At 31.5% G+C, this 20,251-nt stretch overlaps 1 protein-coding gene and 2 long non-coding RNA genes across 13 annotated transcripts in view; 2 read left to right on the top strand and 1 right to left on the bottom strand.

Moving 5' to 3' along the window:
* The first annotated feature begins 887 nt into the window (after nucleotides 1-887).
* LOC109612007 (uncharacterized) overlaps nucleotides 888-20,251 on the top strand; it is an 84,774-nt gene continuing 65,410 nt past the window's right edge. For 2 of the 7 annotated variants that reach the window (XR_009343007.1, XR_009343005.1), the window contains exons 1-3: nucleotides 889-1,822; nucleotides 18,043-18,163; nucleotides 19,023-19,992. This is a non-coding gene — a long non-coding RNA (uncharacterized LOC109612007). Of the gene's footprint in view, nucleotides 1,823-18,042; nucleotides 18,164-19,022; nucleotides 19,993-20,251 lie in introns of all 7 variants that reach the window. The other 5 variants (XR_009343006.1, XR_009343012.1, XR_009343011.1 and 2 more) reach the window with 5 other exon arrangements.
* LOC131804242 (uncharacterized) lies at nucleotides 1,816-11,079 on the top strand. Of its 5 annotated transcripts, none has more exons than XM_059126821.1 (2): nucleotides 1,816-9,655; nucleotides 10,958-11,079. In XM_059126821.1, exon 1 carries the CDS (start codon nucleotides 3,513-3,515, stop codon nucleotides 4,932-4,934), a length of 1,422 nt encoding a protein of 473 aa, XP_058982804.1. In that variant the 5' UTR covers nucleotides 1,816-3,512; the 3' UTR covers nucleotides 4,935-9,655; nucleotides 10,958-11,079. The 5 variants fall into 4 exon arrangements, with proteins under 5 accessions (XP_058982804.1, XP_058982805.1, XP_058982803.1 ...); XM_059126820.1 differs by having other exon boundaries at nucleotides 4,311-9,618; XM_059126818.1 differs by having other exon boundaries at nucleotides 4,311-9,655.
* LOC109612009 (uncharacterized) lies at nucleotides 9,868-10,852 on the bottom strand. Its single transcript, XR_009343013.1, has 3 exons — nucleotides 10,332-10,852; nucleotides 10,082-10,262; nucleotides 9,868-10,006 (listed from the first exon to the last, which is right to left on the bottom strand). It is a non-coding gene; the product is annotated as an uncharacterized LOC109612009 (long non-coding RNA).

The following is a 20,251-nucleotide window of genomic DNA, read 5'->3' as shown; positions in this document are numbered from 1 at the left end:
TCAAGCATCTAAATAACACAAGATCTGTTATATAGATGGTAGAGATTGAAGCAATTCTTCTGGAACCTCCCCAAAAAAGGGTCAATGTATATATATATATATATATATATATATATATATATATATATATATATATATATATATATATATTTATTAATGTAAAAATAAACAATATAAAAATAATGCAAAAGTTCTTTCATAAATGTAAAATTAACAAAATTGTTCATTAATGCAATGGCATTTCTTCATTAATACAATGAAAGATATTCATTACAATGAAAAACATTCGTTCATGAAATGAAAAACTTTCATTAATACACTGTAACTTCTACGTTAATGACATGATACGCTTTCATTAGTGCAGTGAGATATCTGCTGAAATGAAACTTCTTCATTAATGGAATAAAACTATTCCTGAAAGCAATGAAAAAAGTTCACAGATTCTAAAAAAGTTCATACAAATTTCTACTTTGGGGAATAAAAACGTTTTTTTTTTCAAATACTTTATTTTATTATTATCAATGTAATGTGTAATTAAAATCTTATTAATTAAAAATTTTGAATTCAGTACATATATCATATAGTTTTTATTTATTTTATATATTGTTATATAACTTTAAATTAAATGTTTCAAAAAAAAATAAATAAAATATTTGAGTAGAAACGCTTTTGAAACGCTTTTCAAATGCATATATATATATATATATATATATATATATATATATATATGCATTTGAAATACAAACTAATTTCTATTCAATTATTTTAAAAATTTGTTTAATAACATATATAACTTATATAACTATTTCATTTCAAATACAAATTAATACTTATGTTATAAAGCTTTTGAAATTAAAGTGTATATATCCTTTTTATAATTAAAATTTGTTATAATTTTATTTATTTTATTATATTTAATTGTATTGTTAATACTTATTATAAATAAAAGATATTGTTCATAAAAATATGAACATGAATCTTTCTTTTATCTTGTCTAGCTTAGAAGAAGTAATAAAATGATTAAGTGTCTTAGTTAAAAAATTGTAATATAGATCTGTCATTAATGTTATTGCTTATTTGCTATGAATTTTATGTACTTAAGATAGAATTTTCAATGTTATCAATTTCCAAGAAGTCATTAAATCCATATGTGAGTTTCCCAGCCATTAAATCCATATGTGTAACCTTCATTGATCATGTACACTGGTGCATACGATAAGTTGTATGATAATAAAGGTTGTGACCCACGCACGCACTTATCTATGCACACAGTAGGTAGAGAAGATCACTGGATTAAGAAGGAAGAGATAAGAATTATTATTAGGTTGCATTAGGCTAAGTTCGAATAACATATGTAGCTCTTAAGGACAATATTTTTTTTAAATAAAATTAGTACTCAACCAACATCCAAGCCGGCAACATCTTTTATTAATACGCGCGTAAACAGTGGTCCTTCGAAAGAGAAAAAAGAATCAGTGACCGGAAAAGTGTGCACATCAAAAAAAAAAATCTAATTTAAGAAAGAATTCTATTTGAAAAAATAATTGTGAAAGTCACATTGAAAAGAATATTATCCAAAAAAAAAAAGAATATATAATTTAAGAATGAATTCTATTTGAAAAAAATAATTGTGAAAGTTACAGTGAAAAGAATATTATACAAAAAAAACAGAGAAAATAGTGAAGAATTAAGAAACAAGGCTATTATCCAATAGAAAAAAAATATTATAGTGAAAAAAAAATCATAAAATTAAAAAGCCAAAGAGGCTAAGAAATTAGAATATAGCGGAAAATTGGAAACAGAAGAGATTTAATCAATAAAGGTAAAACTATTAAAGAATAATAAACTGTAGAAAGAGAAATTAGTCAAAAAGACTTTAAGACGAAATAAATTTAAGAAATCCGAGAGGCCTAAAGGCAAATATTAAAGTAAACCAATTATTAATCCAAAGAAGCAAATAAAAATGTCAGCAGAAAGATATACCTTATATAAAAGCCAAAATCAAATCCTCAAGGAAATATTAGAGATTTCAGAGAAGCTGAAATCGGGAACGACTAGGAAGGTTGCTTTAGAAGCAAATTCAAAGTCGCTGGAGAACAAAATGCAGGAAGCCAGGACAAATCAAGCGAAATTAGAATTATATGAACAAAAAGATGAGCCATATTTTAAAGAGAACATATGGGGCAGAATTGAGAGCTATTACGATGGGAATAGTGGAACAGGGCCGTCGGAAAGTAGAAGCGCTCGAAAATCTTGGGGCAGTAAAGAACCCCGAGAATAACAATGAGGCAATGGAGCAACAATTTCGAGCGTTACAGGAGAGTATGCTAAGCCAGTTTAAATTGCAGCAGGATCAATGGCAAAAACAACAAGAGCAAATGAAGATACAACAGGAACAAATGCAGAAATCTATACAAGAGCAAATGAGGCAGATGCTGCAGTTTCAACATCCATATGGAAATAATAAAGAAGGCGAAGAAGGAGATGGAAAACTAACCATTGTAACCACTCATGCTAGCAGTGATAAGAAAAATGCAGTGCTTTCCCAATTCAGAAGAAAGATCCTGAAGCTTTCAGACTCCATAGAAGAAGATATTTCAGGAGTAAGTAAATATGCTCTGGAAAATATGAAGGTTTCATGGGAAAAGCAATTCGACGACATAAAACGACTGCATTTAGAATTAACAACAGAACATGGAATGGAAGAAGTGGATGATGAATTGGAAGATATTGAAAGGAAAATGAATACGAAAATAAATAATATTATTTTAAAGATAGGTGGCCTAAAAGAAGAATCTCAGGCAGTGGAGTTAAAAAGAATACAGATTCCATGTTTCAATAGAAATATGGAGGAATGGAGTTCCTTCCACGATTTATTTAAGAAATTGGTTGATAGGAACGCTCAACTATCCGAGGTACAAAAGTTATACTACCTCAAAACTAATCTGAGAGGAGAGGCGTTTCGTTTGGTGCAACATTTGCAAGTGACAGAGGCAAACTACAGAGCAGCGTGGGAACTATTAGAAAAACGCTATGACAACAAACGAATTTTATTCACGAAATTGATTGATAAAATTTTGGATCACCCGAATATAAACAGCCTATCTGCAGCAAGCATACGAAATTTGGTAGATAGCGTTAACGAAAGCATACATGCGTTGAGAGCAATGGGTATACCGTTGGAACATGCGGACCCTATAATAGCCAGAATAATAATAAGGAAATTGGATAAAGATGGACTCATTCAATATGAGCACAACGTCAAAAAATCAAAGGAGATCCAAAAACTTGAAGATGTAATGGACTTCTTAGAACAGCAATACCAGGCCTTGGAAGCATCAACGAGCAAAAAATATGCTGTTTCAGCAACGTATTAAAATCAAGATAAATCCGGAGGGTTGGAAAAGAGGCAATGCAGGTTTTGTAAGCTGATTGGACATGAAGTTGCGGCTTGTAGAAAATTTGCGGCACAACCGGCAAACGATAGATTTAGTTGGGTGAAAGCAGCCCAAATGTGCCTCAGATGTATTAAGCACTCGAAAGACAAAAGATGCCTGAGTGATTCCAAATGCCAGAAGTGTGGATTACAGCATAACACATTAGTCCACTTGGAAAAAACAAGCAACACAAAATCCATGACCACACATGCAACAACAAATGTTCTTCTTGCTACAGCTCAAGTTCGAGTCAAATCTTGGTATGGAGAATATATCACTTTAAGAGCCTTGATAGATCAAGGATCACAGATAACTTCTGTATCCGAAGATGCGGCGCAGTTGCTACAATTACCAAGATCAAGGACTGAGGTGAGATTTTTCAGCAACAATAAAATTATAACGGAAGCACTAGTCTTGTCGAAATTAGCATCAGCTCATACCGACAACAATTTCCATTACGACTTGGAGAAATGGAAAAACATAACTCTAGCAGATCCAAATTTTTATAATTCTGAAAGAATCGATCTGGTAATTGGCGCGGACATTTTCCAACAAATATTGGAAGAAGGTGTTCGCCATGAAGAGAAGATAGTGGCACAAAATACAAAACTAGGATGGATTCTTTCCGGAACAATTCAGATGAAATCCGGAGGAAATAACGTGAGATCAGCTGCGACGACGACAATAGAACGGTTTTGGGAAATAGAAGAGATTGAAGATGAAGAAACGATAGCAGAAGATGATTACTGTCTAAAACTATATGAGGAAACAACACGAGTCGATCAAGCGGGAAGATTTGTAGTGCGATTGCCATTTGCTGAAGACAGACGTTTGGGAGAATCATATAAAAGATTAGAAGGATGTCCGAAATTGAAAGCAGAATACATAAAAACAATAGATGATCTAATTACAACTAAACACATGGTGAAAGTAGAAGAGAGAAAACAAGGAAAATATTATATGCCGCATCAAGCAATGATACGTGAAACCAGCTTAACCACAAAAGTAAGAGTGGTGTTTGATGCATCGTCGAAAACATCAAATGGAAAGTCGCTGAATGACATTATGCATACAGGTCCAAAGTTGCAAAAGGACATATTTGATATTATTACCAAATGGAGAACTTGGAGATTTGTCATATCAGCCGATGTAGAAAAAATGTTTAGACAAATAAACATAGACAAAGAAGATCAAGAATACCAATATGTCCTGTGGAGAAATAACAAGAGCGAGCCAGTGCAACAATTCAAACTCACCACAGTGACATTTGGCTGTAAGGACGCTGATAGAAATTGCAAATCGATGCGAGAATCAAGATATAGCCAAAAGAATAAAAGAAGATTTCTACATGGACGATTTACTTACAGGAGCGAATTCAAAACTAGAATGTATGGAAGTACAAGAGAATATAGCTCAGCAACTGGAAATGTATGGGTTCCATTTAAGAAAATGGATAGCAAATTCTTCGGATATATTGAGAGCTGTAAATCGGGCTGAAGAAAATGAAGTATTGCAAATTCAAGAAGATAACTGCTTGAAAACGCTAGGATTGCAATGGAGTCCACTGATGGATTGCTTTACATTCAGTATGGAAGTAAAACAGGACGACAAGGTGACCAAACGAATGGCGTTATCAAGTCTAGCGAAAATATTTGATCCACTGGGTTGGCTGACACCAGTAACCATAACAGCAAAACTATTTATTCAGCAGTTATGGATCCAGCAATTAGATTGGGATATACCGTTGAATGGAAAATTGAGTGATGACTGGAAGAAATTTGCGTATAGTCTCCACGTAATAAAGAACGTGAAGATACCAAGATGGTTTCAAATAGCACCAGTCAGTGGAGTAGAGCTACACGGGTTTGCTGATGCGTCCGAAAAGGCATATGCGGCAGTAGTTTATCTAAAGGTGGATTCTCTAATTGCAATCGTGGCTGCGAAGAGTCAAAGTCAATCCTATTAAAAATACCAAGACCCTCCCAAAATTGGAACTAAGTGCTGCCCACCTCTTGGCGAAACTACTACAAAAAATAAAAAAAGTATTATCATCAGCGGCGGCAATTTATGCTTGGAGTGATTCCATGATTACGTTGGCATGGATAAACAACCCAAAAAATAAAGATAAATTTATTAGAAACAGAGTAGTGGAAATTATGGAACGAATCCCTAAAGCGAAATGGGCTTACGTTAGATCAAAAGAAAATCCAGCAGACTTAGGCTCCAGAAGCGTTGCTCCTGAGATTTTGACCAACTGTCAATTATGGTGGAAAGGGCCGGAATGGCTGATAAAAAATGAAAATGAATGGCCCAAGTTAAATCCGACAGTAGTGGCAGCAGCGACAAGAATTGCGGCAGTAGAAAAAAGCGTCTATGAGCAACTTATGAAGTTGTCATCATTTAAGAAGCAGTTACGAGTCATGGCTTATATACTACGATTTATTAAAAAACTGAGAGGAAATAAGGTAAAAGGTGAGCACTTAACTGCGGAAGAAATAGAAGAGGCCGAAATTGCTTTAATCAAAATGCACCAAGAAATTGAATGGCCGGCGGAAATTAGTCAGCTAAAAACTTCAGGAGCAATAAATCATCTAAGCAATATAGCATCATTGCATCCGCAGCTCGACGAATATGGGGTTATGCGAGTAGGAGGAAGACTGGGTTGGTCAGAGCTAACCTATAACGAAAAGCATCCAATACTGATTCAAAAATCACGATTAGCTGCGAATATTATAAGGAGAGCTCATATGAAAACATTGCATGGAGGAAATCGGCTGATGGAAAATGTTTTAAGGCGCAAATATTGGATAATCGGAGCCAAAAATAGAATAAAACTCTGCGTCAGGTGCTGTCCACGATGTACGCGCTATAGGGGAGAAGTACAAAATCAGTTAATGGGAAATCTACCAATGAGTAGAGTGAATATAAGTCAACCCTTTCAACATTGCGGAATAGACTACGCGGGTCCGTTTCAAATACGATGTTCGAAAACGAGAGGAACCAAGTCTATGAAGGGTTACGTAGCAGTATTTGTGTGCATGGTGACGAAAGCGGTGCATTTAGAGGCAGTTAGCGAGCTTACGGCAGAAGCATTTTTAGCAGCGCTGAGAAGATTCTTCGCAAGGAGAGGAAAATCAAGCGATTTATATTCCGACAACGGAACGAACTTTGTCGGGGCATCAAGGCAGCTAGATAAAGATTATATAGAGGCGATAAAAAGCAACAATACGTTAGCGCCAAATCTGGAGAATGAACAAATAAAATGGCATTTTATCCCCCCGGCAGCTCCTCACTTCGGAGGAATTTGGGAAGCTGCAGTTAAGTCAATGAAATACCATCTTAAAAGAATCATTGGCGAGATAAAATTAACATATGAAGAGATAAGCACGGTTCTAGCTCAAATTGAAGCAGTTTTAAACTCAAGGCCGTTGCATGATCTTGGAAGCGGCACAGACTATATCGACACCTTAACGCCAGGGCATTTCATAGTTGGACGCCCGTTATTAGAAGCTCCGGCGAAGATCGATGAAGGAAGTTTAGCATGTGTGAGCAGGTGGAAACTGCTGCTACGAATAAAAACCCACTTTTGGAGAAAGTGGAAAGAAGAATATTTGACTACTTTGCAAAATCGCCCAAAATGGAGAAAAGAAGATCGCAATCTGGAAGTGGGACAGATCGTGCTGATCAGAAATGAAGAGACTCACCCAGCTCGTTGGCCATTGGCGCGAGTGACTGAGGTACAACCGGGCAAAGATGGAATAGTGAGAGTTGTTACGTTGAAAACACAAAATGGAGAAATAAAAAGACCAGTACATAAATTATGCCCATTAGAGCACGAAGATGAGAGACCTGAAGAGGAAAAGGTAGAAGATACGCAGAAAAAGGAGGTCGAAGTGAACTCAACAAAGAAGTTACCAAGATTAACAGCAAATTCCTTTATGATATGGACTATGATGATAAATCTTTGTCTGATTATGACGACTAAGGCCTCATCAGTAAAAGAATTAAATAGTTCGACGGCAATATATCTTGATCCAATCTCTCAAATCCACATGGCCTCGTCTTCATGGAACATGATTGTATATTTTGAAATGAAAACGTACTTAGAAACACTGGATCTTGCATCCACATTGCTCAACGCCTCTAAAGAAATATGTCCAAGGCTCCAAACATTTGAAGACCAGTGCTGGTCGGTAATAAACAATATGGAATATAAAGTAAATAAAATCAAGGCGAATAATCGGCTTTTCATGAGGGATGATAAACGGCAAAGAAGAGGAGCCCCATTGAAGTTCATAGGGTCTTTTCAACATTGGGCATTTGGTGTGATGGACGACGATGATCGTGTGGCGATGGAAAATAATATGAGAAATCTGTTAGCCAACCAGTACGACTTAAAAGAATTGTCAAAAAAGCAGATATCGATAGTTGATTCCACGGTCAATCTGCTAAAAAGAACAACGGAGGAAGTCAATTCGCACTTTGTGGAGGTAAAGTGCAAAATTGATAACATAACCGCCACCATGAACGAAAATTACTTCGTTTATAGAGAATCTATTCGTTTCTTTATTATAACTAAAGAAATCCATGAATACATAGACGAATGTGACGAGGTGCTAAAGGAAGTCATTAACCTGTTACTGGACATCAATAATGGTCATATACACCCTGTGCTCATAAGTCCGGAGAAATTGCAGTCGGAAATATTTAAAATTCGAAATGAGCTGCCCACGAACTATGTTTTACCCGGAAAATCTTCTGGTACAGAACTTAAGGAGGTTTTACATTTGATGAGGGGACGTGGAATGTACATCGGCACACAATTGGTGATCGACTTGAAGATACCTCTTTTCAACAGACAGTCATCGCAGTTCTATAGAGTAATCCAGATTCCATTTGAACATGACGGTGCGGTATTGATAGCAAGGATAAGGTCGCCATACATCGTGTACAATTTTGAATTGAATTCGTTCCACTATCTGACACAAGTCATGTTGAACGAATGTAAAAACACATTGGGAGATAAAATTGTATGCGAAGAAAATTTTCCCTGGCGAGATGCGTCGACCAACAATTGCGAACTGTCACCCCTGAGGCCGCGCATCGAGATAAACTGCAGGTACGATGAAGTTGAAAACAGTCCCTATTGGATACAGCTGAGGCAAAAGGGAAATTGGCTTTTTAAGACGTTTAAGAATGCAACGGCTCATATTAAGTGTTCCGAAAAGCAGCAATCCATCATAGAACTTCCACAACAAGGTATTCTAGACCTTGATACAGATTGCACGGCTAGAATTGACAAAGTGACTCTAGTGGCGGTCCATCGGGTAAGAAATGAAATGTCAACTCAATTTCACTCTATTCTTTTAAAGGACGTAAGTGAAGCCGACAAAGAAGCCATAAAACCCCTTGGAAACGTATTGGTGAAACATCACAATGAGATCAGCCAGCTAAAGACGCTCGTGGACGATTTGAAGAAGCAGAAACTAAATTTAAGAGGTTTAGAATTTAATAATTGGTCTGGTCACATGTCATTTATTTTAGTTACCATAGTAGTTATAATGTTGCTAACTCAGTTTATAAGGAAAATAATAATAAGGAGACGGATAGCAGCAATTCAGTTCCAAGGAAGGCCGAATGTTTAATAAAGTATCTGCCGGCCGGGAGAAGGTTAATAAAAATATGAACATGAATCTTTCTTTTATCTTGTCTAGCTTAGAAGAAGTAATAAAATAATTAAGTGTCTTAGATAATAAATTGTAATGTAGATCTGTCATAAATGTTATTGCTTATTTGCTATGAATTTTATGTACTTAAGATAGAATTTTCAATGTTATCAATTTCCAAGAAGTCATTAAATCCATATGTGAGTTTCCCAGCCATTAAATCCATATGTGAGTTTCCCAGCCATTAAATCCATATGTGTAACCTTCATTGATCATGTACACTGGTGCATACGATAAGTTTTATGATAATAAAGGTTGTGACCCACGCACGCACTTATCTATGCACACAGTAGGTAGAGAAGATCACTGGATTAAGAAGGAAGAGATAAGAATTATTATTAGGTTGCATTAGGCTAAGTTCGAATAACATATGTAGCTCTTAAGAACAATATTTTTTAAATAAAATTAGTACTCAACCAACATCCAAGCCGGCAACATCTTTTATTAATACGCGCGTAAACAGATATCTCACCGATTTTCTCACCGATAAAGGTATTTTTTAAAATCATGGTTACAAAATGTTTAATAATATTCCTTTCAACAGATGAAAACATTAGCATGACAGTTTTAAAGTTAATGTCTCATGAAGATTTATATGACCTACTTCCGAAATTGAAATTTGGGGATAGAGTCATCTTTAAACACAATTTTCAAAAATGGAGAGATGAAATTGAATCTCCAATAAGCAGTTCCAGAATTGAATCGATTTCGCAATCCGCACCGATATCTATTCCAAGTAAATCGCCATCAGATTGTACAGAAAACATTATAATTTCATTTATTTTATTAATTTGTCATTCCACTCAATTAAGGATGATCCGTATTTATTAAGTCGATGTCAACCTGAAGAGAAAAAAAAAACAATATAAAGCTATATCAGCGCACCTTCTATTTATACAAATGAAAATGTTAGCTTACCAATTGACAGCCGTCCGGCATTTATATTGTGACCACTTTTTTAAAATATCAGCTATATTTTTACTTTCATCTATAATTTGCCTCAATTTGAACTTCGATGAAACTCTCCACGCTTTGTTAAATTGCTCAGGCGTTAAATTGTCATATTTGACACTTGTTATGTAAGCAAAAACGGTTTCATCTGCAAATAGAAAGGATGTTTTTTTTTTACAATTTATTTAACATATTAAGCTGTATTCTTAGTACATACCTTCATCTTCTTGTGGTGTATTAGTTGTTTCTGGTACTTAGGGGAATGGACAATTTTGATGTAATTTGTATAGCTGTTTTTTTTAGATAAATTTTTCGACGCTTGTCTGTCCGATAGTATTCCATTTTTCTGTGGGAAAAAATGTATAATTTCCTTTTCGAGCCGGTAACTATCTTGTAAAGTCATATTCAATTGTTTGCTGTGGAAATTATGAACTATTAAGTCAATAATAATAGTTCTTTCCTTGTCGGATATTTGTTCCGTTTTCCTATAATTTTTCATAATGCTGTCACCGACTTTATGATCCTTCAATATGTCCAGTACAGTGGTTTGTATAATGTTTTCTGTACAATCTGATGGCGATTTACTTGGAATAGATCTCGGTGCGGATTGCGAAAACGATTCAATTCTGGAACTGCTTATTGGAGATTCAATTTCATCTCTCCATTTTCGAAAATTGTGTTTAAAGATGACTCTATACCCAAATTTCTTTCATTATCTTTAAAACTGCCATGCTAATATTTTCATCTGTTGGAAAGAATATTATTAAACATTTTGTAATCATGATTTTAAAAAATACCTTTATAAAAATCGGTGAGATGTACTAAATTTCAAAAATTTAATAGATCGTGGATTGAACTATTAGTGGCTGGTACATCTATAAAAGAAAAAAATAAAAAAAATGTTCATGCAGTTAGCGCGTTTCTTGTACACGAAGCATAAATTTTGCTCGTGCTGTTTTCAAAGGGGTTATTGGAGGCCCTACTAATGAATCCGTAGTAAGTACGTGAAAGTCTCCCAGGTCACTAGGATCAATTTGAAATGCAGTATAATGCTTTAAATATTTAAAATTGTTAACTATTTGAACAAATAACGCTATAGAATTGTCAAATACAATAATATTAACGATTTTAAATAATTCATAATCAAAATTTCTGGTGGCTACAAAAAAAAATATTTTTTGAATAAATTTTTTATACAATACTTTTTCATACAAGGACAATAAATGACATATAATTTTTGAAGCTATTAGTTGTGGAAATATCATTTTTAGAGCATTGAATATTTGGACTTTCAGTTTGTGAAAGCAAATAATTGGCAAAATAAAGGTTGTATTTTTTGCTATTGAAATGCTTAAATTCCGCCTGGAAGTAGTTGCATGAGTATATAGTTTGATAATACGGTGTTTGGCTTCATAATGCAAGCTCCAAAATTTACGAACCGGACTGCATGCAGCCATTACTTCAGGGAAATGAGTTAGCATATGAAATTTAGGCTTTAAATTATCTTTGAAGAGACGTAGGTACCTTTTGTTATGTTCTTCGATATCAGTTTTAAATGACTCGATAGATAATTCGCATATTTCGAAAAGTAATATTGAATCTATTATATTTATAAGTTTATGAATAAATTGCCAAACTTCGTCATCTTCAGGGACCATATCAACGACCATTATTGGAAAATAAAGAACAAACATTAACATTTCACGAGCAGATATTCGTAACCGATTTCGTTTTAAGTGATTTATGGATATATCTTGAAAAATGTTCCCTATTTCTACTTCACCATATTCAAACTTTTTTTTTATATTGTTTCAAATTTCGAATGTAAAGTATTTCTTTTCATTTATAAAATACAAAATAGATTTACACATATCGTAGTGACAAATACCTTCTAGAAAATCGTGCATAGCATCGACGCTTAAATTATCGATCACGTTGAACGAACGTATTCGATTGAAAAAACATTTCTGCACAATACCAGTTTCTTTGGGATTTTCTTGGTCAAGTTGTTCATTGTAATTATCCTTGGTACGACGCAATAAAAGTAAATCTGTGGGTGAAGTTTCACTTAAAGTTTTACTTATTGAACAAAAACGGCAAAATGTCCAATTAAATGTCGTATTACATCCCATCAAACTGTTAAGATTATCTCCCAAAATTAGAACAGGAATGAAATGGGGGTTATATTTTTGACCGTCAGATAAATTAATTTCCAATCCATTAACTTCTAATGTAATCATCTGATTAATAATTGGTGCTAAACACGCCTTTTTTCTTGTTTTCAGGTCATCAGTTTTTATTGCAAAGATTAAGAAAATATTTTGCAATTGGGTGTCGTTAGATAAGCATGGAAAATAATAGTAAAACTTACAAATAAGATTTGAAGAGTTACATTGGTTAAATGTTGAAGGTGTTGTTCGTTTTCCATGAAACTAATCATTTCTAAAGCTTCGTACCATAAATGAATTCCTACGTTCCGTCAATGAAATTTGTTATTGATTTTGAACCAATGTAGAGATTTATTAAATAAATGAAAAAATGTTCATTGAGTTTCATTAATGTAAAATTAACAAAATTGTTCATTAATATAATGAAAATTCTTTATTGATTTAGTGAAACAAATTCATTAATGCAATGGCATTTCTTCATTAATATAATGAAAGATATTCATTAATGCAGCGAAAAACATCCATTAACAAAATGAAAAACTTTCGTATTGCAATGAAAAACATTCGTTCATGAAATGAAAAACTTTCATGAATACAGTGAAACTTCAACATTACTGACATTACACGCTTTCATTAGTGCAGTGAAATATCTGCTTAAATGAAATGAAACTTCTTCATTAATGGAATAAAACTATTCCTGAAAGCAATGATTCTCACAGATTCTAAAAATGTTCATACAAATTTCTAGTTTGGGGATTAAAAAACCTTTTTTTTTTCAAATACTTTATTTTATTATTAGTATAAATGTAATGTGTGATTAAAATCTTATTAATTAAAAATTTTGAATTCAGTACATATATGGTATAGTTTTTATTTATTTTATATATTGTTATATAACTTTAAATTAAATGTTTCAATTAAAAAAATCCTTAAAAATAATTAAATAGAAACGAATTTGCTTTTCAAATGCATATAAATATAAATATATATATATATATATATATATATATATATATTTATATATATATATATATATATATATATATATATATATATATATATATATATATATATATATATATATATATATATATATATATATATATATATATATATATATATATATATATATATATATATATATATATATATATGTATATATATATATATATATATATATATAAATCAATAAAGAATTTTCATTATATTAATGAACAATTTTGTTAATTTTACAATAATGAAACTCAATGAAAATTTTTTCATTTATTTAATAAATCTCTACGTTGGTTCAAAATCAATAACAAATGAAACCTTTTGCAACTGAAGTGAAATTTTTGCAGCGGAAATCAAAACTTTTGCAGTGGGAATGATACGTTTTGCAACCGAAATTAAACCTTTTACAACCGAAATGAAACTTTAAGATTTGTAGAACGAAAAATAACAAACCATTTATATTTGTTAGTAGGTTTAAAATTACATCAATGTGAGGATGATTTTTTATTGTTTATTAGACTCTATGTTTTTATAATATAATTTCTTAAATTTTCAGCTTCCATAAAACGCAAGTGTAGATGCAGAAAGATAAAAAAAGTTTTTCAAGGTTCAATTTGAAATGAAACTGCAGCGGAAATGAAAACTTTTGCAGTGGAAATGAAACCTCTTGCAGTGGAAATGAAACCTTTTGCAGCGAAAATGAAACCTTTTGCAAAGCTGAAAATTTAAGAAATAATATATATAGATATTAATAAGCGATAAAAATTCCACTTTAACTATATATTAATTATAATTAGTTGAATGACTTTAACTATATATTAATTATAATTAGTTGATTTAATTTTAAACCTACTAAAAATAAAACTGTTTTGTAATTTTTCCTTCAATAAATGTAAAAGTTTCATTTGATTTGTTTCATGTTATATGAATATATATATATATATATATATATATATATATATATATATATATATATATATATATATATATATATATATATATATATATATATATATATATATATATATATATATAACAGTGCTATGGGAAAACATGTTTGACACATGTTCACATTCATAAAATATATTTTCCCCATGAAATTGTTTAATCAAACTCTGAGGAAACATAAGTTTATTTGGCCGAGAGAAATAGACAGAGAGAGTGGAAGAGAGACATAAATAAAAAGAGTTTCGGGTGTAATTTATTTTGGAGAAGGGAAACAAAAGACCGGCTGTTGTGAAATAAATGCCTTGCCAGAACAACTTTTTTTTGCATTTTTGTATATTTATATGCACGCGTATAAGTATGCATATAAATCATGGTGCATAAAATTCATAGTAGAGTAGTATGCTGTTGTGTTCAATTATTGGGCTATTCCAGAACCTGCAAGAATCGACTAGTTTTGCAATTTTCTTCGATATCATAAAGGCAAAATCGGTTGTCGTAGTAAAAATATTTACATTCATGCAATTCTGGAACAACCATATATTAACATTTTATATATAAATATATATAGATATAGAAAATTATTCTGAGAAGAAATCTGGACCTACTACTCACTTTGGTGGGCTTTGTTAATTAATTCAAAAATACCAAACCAACAAAACTACTTATTGCATTTGTTTGTCATTATATTCATTAAACATCATGTTACAAATGCTTCTTTTCTTAAAGAAAAATGGTGCGACAATGTTTTAAACCGATATTTTTCCTTGTTTGACCTTACAAAACATTTGCAACGTCAAATAAATGTTTGACAAAAAATGAGGAAAATAATTGTAATTAATAATAATGGACACACTGGTCAAATTTTTGTTTCCCGGCAAATAACTTTGTTTTCCCAAAATCAGCTGTTTTTGTATTTGCCGTCAAATAATATTTGTTGGTCAGATTGTGACAAAGAAATATTTGACATTTTTCGTCAAATATTTGCCCAATGTGACCTTACCTTAAAATGCAGCGCACAAAAGAAATATAAAGTTGTTTACAAACTAATGGATCCAAGAATTCTTTACTCCAAACTTTTTTATGCTTTATTAATAGTCAAAGAAATATGCTCTCGGAAGTCAAGTCTATGATCCAAATAGATTCCAAAATCATTCATACATGTTACAGAGTCGATTAGACAATTATTAAAATAGTAACTCGACGCGATCTTCTTAACTCTAAAAAATGACACATGTTTGCATTTTTTAATGTTTAATTCCAAAAGATTATCTATACACCACTGGTAAAAGTTGTTGAGATCGGACTGTAAAAGCTGTTGATTCGATTCAGCACTAAATGGAAGAAATATTTCTACGTCATCCGCATACATTAGGACTTTAGAATGGCATATTACGTTAGGTAAGTCGTTTATAAATAGTGTAAAGAGAACAGCTTCCCTGTGGTACACCAGAACTTAAATTAATTTTATTCGAAATTATGTTGCCATATTTCACCCTTTGTGGTCTTCCTGTTAAATAAGATTTTATCCAATCTAATAATGAGGCACTAAAACCCATGTTATGCAACTTAAATAACAATAAATTATGGTTTACTTTATCGAATGCCTTACTGAAATCAGTATAAACACAGTCTGTTTGGCATTTCATTCAAATCCTTCATTTACAACAGTAGTAAGTTCCAAAATGTTTGTAACAGTTGAGCGATGCTTTCTAAAACCATGCTAAAATTTTGATACAATAGACGATACTTGAAATTATATTATATCAGTAACTAACTTTTCAAAAAGTTTTAGTATGGCATTAAGCTTTGCAATACCTCAGTAATTTGTGACATCAATTCTATTACCTGATTCAAAAGGGCACAATATAGGATTCCTTCCACAATTCAAGAAAATAACTAGAACCTAACGATTTATTAAACAACATACAGAGAGGCAATGCTAAATTTTCGGCACAAGTTTTTAGTATACATGCTGGAATTCCATCAGGGCCGGGAACAGTCGTACTTTTGAGCACCTTTAAGTTATTTAACACAGTCTGTACTTTGAAACTGGGAACATGAATTGATGAAAATTCTGAAACTAAGTAATGTATAGGAAATTATCGTTGTGCGATTTCGTGGAATATGTAGTTTCAAAAAAAGGTGCCAAAATATTTGAGATTTCAATATCATCCTCTGCAATGTGACAAAATTTTAACGTTTTTGGAAATCCATTATATCGGCGCTTATTATTTATAAAACCGTAGGAGGATTTGGGATTTGAAAGCATTTCATTCCACGGAGGACCAACATTCTTAAAAGCTGCGGTTTTTGGAATATTTTGTGATATAGATGATTCTAAGTTATGATAAAACATGGTCCCATCTAAAGACCTAAGTGAAAACAACGTAGGCCAATCTAATAATGTGAATTTAGGTGTACATAATTCGTCTTTGAGAAGCAAAAGGTTTCATTTCCGCTGCAAAAATTGTTATAGTTAAAGAGGAATTTTAATTGATTACTAATATCTATATTGCTATAAAAACGCTATAAAACGCAAGTGTAGATTCGGAAGGAAAAATTATATATATATATATATATATATATATATATATATATATATATATATATATATATATATATATATATATATATATATATATATATATATATATATGATATATATATATATGAAATGAACAAACCAAATGAAACTTTTACATTTATTGAAGGAAAAATTACAAAACATTTTTATTTTAGTGTTTGATTTCTCTTTCGAGACGAGCTTAATGATCTGAAATTCGCAGTGAAAAGGTTTAAAATTAAATCAACTAATTATAATTAATATATAGTTAAAGTCATTTAACTAATTATAATTAATATATAGTTAAAGTGAAATTTTTTATCGCTTATTAATATCTATGTTTTTATAATATTATTTCTTACATTTTCAGCTTTGCAAAAGGTTTCATTTTCGCTGCAAAAGGTTTCATTTCCACTGCAAGAGGTTTCATTTCCGCTGCAAAAATTTTCATTTCAAATTGAACCTTGAAAAACTTTTTTTATCTTTCTGCATCTACACTTGCGTTCAATGGAAGCTGAAAATTTAAGAAATAATATTATAAAAACATAGAGACTAATAAACAATAAAAAATCCTCCCTAATTATACATTAGTTATAACTAACTGATGTAATTTTAAACCTACTAAAAAATAAAAATGGTTTGTTATTTTTCGTTCTACAAATCTTAAAGTTTCATTTCGGTTGTAAAATGTTTAATTTCGGTTGCAAAACGTTTAATTTCCGCTGCAAAAGGTTTCATTTCCCCTCCAAAGGTTTCATTCCCACTGCAAAAGGTTTGATTTCCGCTGCAAAAATTTCACTTCAGTTGCAAAAGGTTTCATTTAATCAGAAAATGCTATAGTTAAAGAGGAATTTTAATTGATTACTAATATCTATATTTTTATAATAATATTTCTTTAATTTGCAGTGTATCACACGATGCTATAAAACGCAAGTGTAGATTCGGAAAAATTAAAAGAATGTTTATTCAAGGTCTTTTCTCCTAAAGACCCGAATTTTATACCTTGTTATAACCTCCTTTATGAAAAGGCGGGTATATTAAATTTGTCATTCCGTTTGTAACACCTCTAAATATTCATCATAGATCCCAAAATGTATGTACAATCATGATCTAAGTTGATTTAATAATGTTCAGCTGTCTGTTTGTCGTATTTACGATATTTATATGAAATTTGATGTATAGATTTGAAATTTGGCACAATATTGTATTGTGTCTAAAATGTTTGGTATTGAATATGATATCGGGATTTTCAACAGGGTGTTACATTGTGTACGTGATGAAGCGAACCATCCAATAGCCCACATAACAAGACTGCTCTATCTCCATAATGGATCTGCTGTTAAAAGTCAAACAAGTTGCGAATCGGGAATCCTTTAGGTGAGATTATTAAAATATGTATAACTGTAAAACTTTATAGTAATGCTTAAATTTACATTTCAGTCCTGCCCATACAATTTAGTAATAAAGGCCAACATTTGTTTCAATTTCTCTTCTTAACGTTAAGTATTAAGAATATATAATATGGAAATATTTTATATCAAATCAATAAAGGGCAATTTGTAATTACAATAATTGAAAATTTCAGAAATAATAAAAGATATAGATTTTTATTATCAATAAAAATTCCTCATTAACTCTATATTAGTTATAATTACTTGATTTAATTTAGAACCTACTAAAAATAAAAAAGGTTTGTTATATTTATTTCTATAAATCTAAAAGTTTCATTTGATTTGCAAAAAGTTTCATTTCGGTTACAAACGGTTTCACATAAAATGCAAAAGGTTTCATTTCCGTTGCAAAAGGTAATGAAACCTTTTGCAAATCAAATGAAACAATTATATTTATAGAAAGAAACATAACAATACATTTCTATTTTTAGTAGGTATTAAATTAAATCAACTAATCATTAATAATATATAGTTAAAGAGGAATTGTTATAGATTATTAACATCTATATTTTCGTAATATTATTTCTTAAATTTTCAATTAATGTAATAGTAAATTGCTCTTTATTGATTTGATATAAAATATTTCTATATTAATATGCCAAATACTTAACACCAAAAAGTGAAATTGAAATAAATTTTGGCCTTTATTACTATAAATTGTGTGAGCAGGACTGAAGTACGAAATGAAGATTTACTATAATGTTCAATAGTTAAAGTACCACCCTGGAAAGGGGGCATATTTAATGTGTCATTTCGTATGTAACACCTCTAAGTATTCGTCGTAGACCCCATAAAGTATATCCAACCATGATCAAAGTTGATTCAATGATGTCTAGCTGTCTGTCTACCGAAGTCACAATATTGAGATGGGACGGGACGTTTCAACAAGGCATTAAATTGTGCACGTGATAAAGCCATTCAATAGCCTACAAAACTAGACTGCTCTATCTCTATAATGGATCTGCTGTTAAAAATTAAACAAGCTGCAAAGCGTTAATCCTTTAGGTAAGATTAATAGGTTTGTTATGTTCCATCTATAAAAATAAAAGTTTCTATTGATTTGAAAAAGTTTCACTTCGGTCGCAAATGGTTTCACTTCAAATGCAAATAGTTTCATTTCCACTGCAAAATGTTTCATTTCTATTGCAAAAAATTTCATTTCATTGAAATTAAACTTTTTGCAACAGATATGAATTCTTTTGCAGTGGAAATGAAAATAAAGCCTGTTTGATTTCAAACTTAATTTTCATTGAATTGCGTTATTACATATTTGTAACACGGGTGAATTTTCTCCTTTTTGGTAATGTCTACTACCTCCTAATACGACTTTGCACTTCGTACATAATGTCAAAGGTAATGACATTTCCTAAGGAGTGACGTCTTGTAATATTCTACCGACTCTACTAGTACTAACATGCATAGGATTACGTCCTACAACCAAAAACCCTTTGAACAGTCCACTGCTCAGAGGGAAAAAATATTACTTGATTGTGTTTTTATTTTTTTCCATTTCTTTTATTTTCTTTTTGCTCCGCAAACATTGGTCCTTCGAGCCGGATTTGCGATCTGTCTTCTTCCTTCACGAGGAAAAACAATAGAGAAACGACTGTTTCACAACAAAACCTTGGATTCTACGACCCGTCTCTTTGCTCACTGAGGATACAACGACAACGTCGTCAACAACAACGGGATTATCGATCACCACCATCACATCTAATTAATTATTTTACATTTTAATTAGCCGCGACAACAGAGGTATGTATACTGTGAATTACGTTTAAAGTGACATACAAAACATAGTTATTGTTGTGTTAATAAAACAAAACAAAGCCTTGGGTCGTTTTCTACAAGTTTTTTTGTCCGTCTGTCTCCTATGTAAACCTTTTGCAAATCAAATGAAACAATTTTATTTATAAAAAGACACATAACAATACATTTCTATTTTTAGTAGGTATTAAATTAAATCAACTAATCATTAATAATATACAGTTAAAGAGGAATTGTTATAGATTAT

Source organism: Musca domestica, unplaced genomic scaffold (assembly GCF_030504385.1).
Source record: "Musca domestica strain aabys unplaced genomic scaffold, Musca_domestica.polishedcontigs.V.1.1 4, whole genome shotgun sequence".
Classification (NCBI taxonomy): Eukaryota; Metazoa; Arthropoda; class Insecta; order Diptera; family Muscidae; genus Musca; species Musca domestica.
Note: the sequence above shows the minus strand (reverse complement) of the source record. Positions and strands in the feature narration are given on the sequence as shown.

Bases quoted from the DNA above. Each gene is read 5' to 3' on its own strand.
- LOC131804242 (XM_059126820.1), top strand. From the start codon at position 5,522: ATGATTACGTTGGCATGGATAAACAACCCAAAAAATAAAGATAAATTT.